The following is a 5,619-nucleotide window of genomic DNA, read 5'->3' on the forward strand; positions in this document are numbered from 1 at the left end:
AAAGGCTGGGCATTGACAATGTACTTCTCTCTGCACTAGAATCTAGGCCCAACAACACGGTTTATGGGATAGAGTGGGTGAGGAGCAGTATCTGTTATTCTAGGCACTGAAATAAATAGCATTTAGGTAAAAAATAGTGTAGACTTAAAGTATCTAGGTATCTGGTTACAAGCTGCAATGTGGGAGTTCTTTGTTGTGAAAACTGGGCTGGAGGACTTGGGTAGGGGAGTGACCAGGATGTCAAGACTGAAGTGAGTTTCTGGGTTCAGGGAGGGGCAGACACGGACAAAGGGGAGGTCCAGGGTGTTCTAGCAGAAGAGAAATGAGATGCTCAGGATGAGGGCAGACTGAAGGGAAAGCTAGGGGATGAGGCTGGGGACGTGGAGCAGTTGCATTTCATGAAGACTTTGGAGAGCCAGGCTGGGAGGTGGGGTTGGTTCCTCAGGCCCCTTCCAATGACTCTTCAGTCTTGCCAGTGCTTTTGTGTTTGTGTGCTAAAATACACAGCACAAAATTTACTGCCAGGCACTTTTAATGCCACTGCCCCTGATCCAGAGTATCATGCCTCCCAGTGTTTACCTAGAATGCCCCCCACCCCCGCCGCCCTTAACCTGTGCCACCCTAGGTCTGATCAGCTCCTAGCCTCCACTGCAACCTGGCTCTGAAATCAAGCTATCGTCCCTGAGGCAGTGGAGCCTCACAGTTAACATCGTGGTCTTTGAAATCAGAGAGGGTCCCTGCTATGTCACTTGCCAGCCTTGTGGTCTTGAGCAAGTTACTTAACTTCTCCATGTCTTGGTTTTCTGCTCTGAAAAATGGCAATATTAATTTCTACTCACCAGTAGGGTCAATGTTAGGATTAAATGAGATAGCATGTAGAAAGCTCCTGGCACACAGTAAGATAACCTTATTGTAATCTTTATACATCTGTCTTCTCTATTGTAGTCTGAGCTTTTTGACATCAGGGTCGTCCTTTATTTTGGTAGCTAGCACCCCATTTACTCATTCATTCTTTTATTCGACAAATATGTAATGGCTGAATTAGCCTGGGGGGTAATAGGAAGCCTTTGAAGATTCTTCAACAGGAGAAGGGATAATAATCATAATGGTAAATATCCTATTTGCTAAATAATTAATAAATATTTAGTGTCATGATGTGTCTAGATTAGCACTAGGCCAATGTTTCCGTACATTATCTTGGTGAATCCTCAAACTCTATGAGGTAGGTAGTATCGTTCCCATTTTACAAAAAAAGAAACTGAAGCATGGGGAAAAGAGAATATAAAACAGTATTTGAGGAAGATTATACATCAACCCACAGAACGTTAGCACTGGTCAGTCAGTTCAGTTGCTCAGTCCTGTCAAACTCTTTGCGACCCCATGGATTGCAGCACGCCAGGCCTCCCTGTCCATCACCACCTCCCGGAGCCTACTCAAACTCATGTCCATTGAGTCGGTGATGCCATGTAGAGTCCTCTGAGCTCAACTAGTCTTGACTGTGTAAATGTGAAAATGAGGCCCTTGACGGGAGGCGAATGGCTCAGGTAGGGGCAGAGGTGGGTGTGGAGCCTGCGTCTCTAGGCTGCATCCCAGTGCCCTTTGCGCTGGATGAGCCGCGTGCTGCCTGAAGGCGGGCTGCAGAGAGCTGGGCGAGGAGGGGCGTTTGTGAGGACGGGGCCTGGCTGGCATCTTACGCTTGCTGCCGTCTGTCCTGCAGGCCTAAGGAAGATCCTGAAGGTGGTGGGGCAGGTCCCAGATCTGCCGTCCTGCCTGCCCTTGACCGACAACACCCGCATGCTGGCCTCAATCCTCATCAACAAGCTCTACGACGACCTGCGCTGTGACCCCGAGCGCGACCACTTCCGCAAGATCTGCGAGGAGCACATCACGTGAGTTTCCCGGAGCGTCGTGTAACCGAGCGGGGGTCTGCCTGCTGGCCCCTCGAAAGCCAATAAAGAGGCAAGGCTGGTGGGAAGGAAAGCTTGCTTTGTTTCAGAGGCCGGCAACCCGGGGGTGGAGGGGAGGGTGGGCTCCTGTCCAAAGACTGACCTCCCCTCCAGCCCCACCACCACCCTGCTGACAATCAGTGGGCAAGAATTTTTATAGATGGAGGGAGGGGTTCTACACACAGAAACGGCACCGTCAGCGCTGGCAGTCACCTTGAAATTGGTCATCAGTGGTCTGACCAGCATCATCTTGCTTGTTTTCAGTCCAGTTAGTCTTTAGGGTCAGTTTGTTCCCATTTCTCTGAGGCCAGTTCTCAGAACTGTGGCAGCATTTATCACGGCCACACTCCAGTTATCATGTAATTGACTATTTCCACCTGGCGAGGGTTTCAGTATCTTTAAGACAGCTCACAGGATATGGCTCAGAAAATATTATCTGTGACCCTTGAGAAACTAAAGGAGAAACTAAACCCTTGACTTAGCTTAATGACTAAACTATTATTATTTGGTTTCATTTGACCGTTTTCCTTTGTGTCTGCATTTTCCCACTTCTCCGATCAAATTTGTTGTTCAGCTGAAGTTTTTCCACAGACCAAAGGCAGGTTGAAGACATGGTGGGGAAGGACATAGGGTCCTGCTCCATTTCAGTCGGGCTCTGTATTAGTCAAATTTAGCAGCTTAAAAACAAGAAGTATCATTTATTATCTCACAATAGGACAGCAATTTGGCAGAGGTTCGGCTGGGAGGTTCTGGCTTTGGGGCTTACAAATTAGCCACACGTTGTCCTGGGCTACTGTCATCCGAAGGCTGGACCGGGGCTGGAATACTTTCCAAGACGCTGTGCCCGTGTGGCTGGCATGTTGGTGCATGCTCTTAGTTGGAAGCTACGGTTCCTCCCCGTTTGGATCTCTGCTCATGGTAGCTGGCTTTTCTTTTCCTTTACTCCAATAATCCTCAAACTTGGGAATTGTTCAGATTTCTGGGACTCAGTAGTCTGGGTTGTGGCTCAGGAAGCTGCATGTTTTAAAAGCACTAGGGGAGTCTTGGGAGGGTGGAAACTCTCCCTTCACTCTGCTTTCCTTTCTCTATCCCAGGGGTTGACAGACTTCCTGTAAAGGGCCAGAGAGTACGTTTAGGTTTTATGAAACATGTAGGTCTCTAACACAATGAAAAGAAATAATAAAACTACTTTAAAATGTAAAAAACGTTCTCAGCTTCCTGGATTCGGGTCCCAGCGAAGTTGGCTCAGCCCCATAGTTTCCCCTGATCCGACTTTGAGTCACTTTTAAGGCTCCTCAGGGGTTTGCAGTGGTCTTTCTCTACCTCAGCTTCAGGGTTTGTAAGTAACTTGTTTTTCATGAAGGCCCCAACTGAGTTCCAGTAACTATCTCCCAGCCAGTTAAGTTTGGATAGAGGTTTGCCTGTGAATGCTGCCTCTGTGGTCACCTGGCACTGAGTCGGGGGTCACCACCTTCAACAAGTGGAGCCTGAGGCTGCCACCTCCCACCCCCAGGGGCTGCTTTGTCAGGGGCCAGGGACTGGGTGGAGGTTCAGATACCAGCTGGCATTGGTTTAAAGGGCAGACCTCAACTCATTATTATTTTTTTTAAATAATTTGTTTATAGCTTCGCTGGGTCTTCGGTGCTGCGTGCGGGCTTTCTCTAGTTCCGGCAGGTGAGGGCTACTCTCTAGCTGTGATGCCTGGGCTTCTCGTTGCAGGGCACAGGCTCTAGGCGCACGGGCTTCAGTAGTTGCGGCTCTCAGGCTCTAGAGTACCAGCTCTAGTTGTGGCACAGGAGCCACAATCAGGAAAGGCTCTGGGTTCCCCAGCACCGAGCAGGAAGATGAAGCACAGGGCACGGATTGTCTGGGCTGCATGGGCTCTCGGAGCTCCCAAAGCCAGCCCCTCTCCCCCAGATGGACTCACCCACTCACCCAGCCAGAGGCAGAAGTGGGACCGGAGCTCAGGTGTCTGACTCTTGCGCCATGTTCTCCTTTCGCTTATATCCCTCCGCTTTTACACTGTGCACGTCTGCCCTGATCCCCCACAACGAACAAACCTGGGCGGATCTCGGAAGGATCGGGTGTCCCCAGACAGAGATCTTCCTGTAGAGTAGATGATAGTGGATTTTGAAAGCAAGACAGAACCTTCCAGCCCTTCTAGTCCAACCCATCTCCCTAACTCAACGGGGGAAAGACTAGGACCAGACAGGGGAGCAACTGGGCCAGGTGGCATCATGATTCAGCCGCATCGGGGAGGCAGGTGGTGTGCCGGGCACCGTGGTAGCCCTGTTGTGCTGTGGTGGCTGCTGTCCTGTCCCAGCAGACATCCCGGCTTCCGGGAAGCCTGTTGGCTGACAGCTCTCACCTGTCACCTCTCTTTGGGGACTTGGTTCAGCTAAGGATAGCTATTCACCTTCCCAGGGCAGCCAGCATCCAGTGGTTCGTCCCTCACTCCAACTTGGAACAACTTTGAATGGTTTCTCAGCTCTGGAACTCTTTGCAAGCTGAGGCTTTGTCATGACTGCATCGCAGTCCAGCACCTCCTTCCATCCAGTCCTGATTTCTTCCCTTTCCCAACAGGTGTTGATCCCGAGATCTCACCCTAACAAATGTCCTGAGTGTCAGTCCTCATCTGGGTGGGATTCTGGAGGAACACAACGCCTGGCACATCCATTATGTCATCTATCCTCATCGTAACTCTGAGAAGCAGTAGTGTTATCCTCAGTTTCAAGATCAAAAGCTGAGGCTCAGAGAGGTTCAGTGACTTGCCTTAGGCCACACAGCATATGGGTTGTGGATTTAGGATGCACAACCAAATCTGTCTGCCCCCAAATCTCCCACTCCTCTGACCACACTGGCCTTCTGTTTTAGGGGCACGTTTGACCCCCAGGACATGGACAAGAATGTGATTGCCATCCAGACGGTGTCGGGGATCCTGCAGGGCCCCTTTGACCTGGGCAATCAGCTGCTGGGACTGAAAGGTGTGATGGAGATGATGGTGGCTCTGTGTGGCTCAGAGCGTGAGACGGACCAGCTGGTGGCCGTGGAGGCCCTCATCCACGCCTCCACCAAGCTCAGCCGTGCCACCTTCATCATCACCAACGGTGTGTCACTGCTCAAAGAGATCTACAAGACCACCAAAAACGAGAAGATCAAGATCCGCGCACTGGTGGTGAGTGGGCTGGGTACCAGACACTCCACCAGGTACCAGGGATGCCAGAATGAATGGGATGTGGCCCCTGTCTTTGAGGAAACCAAGCCACCCACAGGCCTCTGCAGAGCAGGGTGATAAGCAGAAGACTGTGAGAATGTGGATTCAGGATGGGAGACCATGCTACATAATGACTGTCTCCTTAATTTTTTTTTTAACCATGGGGTTTGCAGGATCTTAGTTCCCCAAAAAGGATCAAATGCCCTCTGCATTGGGAGCAGAGTCTTAACCATTGAATCCAACAAGTCCCTGCTCGACGCCTTTGAATGACTCAAACGCTGATGAGCCTTTGTCCAGCAAGTACTTTCAGTGCAGACTCCAAAAACTCAGTTAGTTTCCTTACTTGGTTTCTACATAGCACAGTTAAACCTATTGCATTTTTTACCATTTTCATTGTATAAAAATCACTTTCATTGACCTTTTTCTTGTCAACAATTACAGTGAAGATTTGAGTCATTG

At 50.0% G+C, this 5,619-nt stretch overlaps 1 protein-coding gene across 1 annotated transcript in view; it reads left to right on the forward strand.

The window, feature by feature from the left end:
• UNC45B (unc-45 homolog B (C. elegans)) overlaps positions 1-5,619 on the forward strand; it is a 32,900-nt gene that overhangs the window by 14,374 nt on the left and 12,907 nt on the right. Inside the window, exons 9-10 of the mRNA XM_010861501.1 lie at positions 1,718-1,889; positions 4,821-5,121. Coding sequence (XP_010859803.1) covers positions 1,718-1,889; positions 4,821-5,121 — 473 coding nt within the window. The remainder of the gene's footprint in view (positions 1-1,717; positions 1,890-4,820; positions 5,122-5,619) is intronic.

The sequence above is a fragment of the Bison bison genome, unplaced genomic scaffold (assembly GCF_000754665.1).
Source record: "Bison bison bison isolate TAMUID 2011002044 unplaced genomic scaffold, Bison_UMD1.0 scf7180017864472, whole genome shotgun sequence".
Classification (NCBI taxonomy): Eukaryota; Metazoa; Chordata; class Mammalia; order Artiodactyla; family Bovidae; genus Bison; species Bison bison.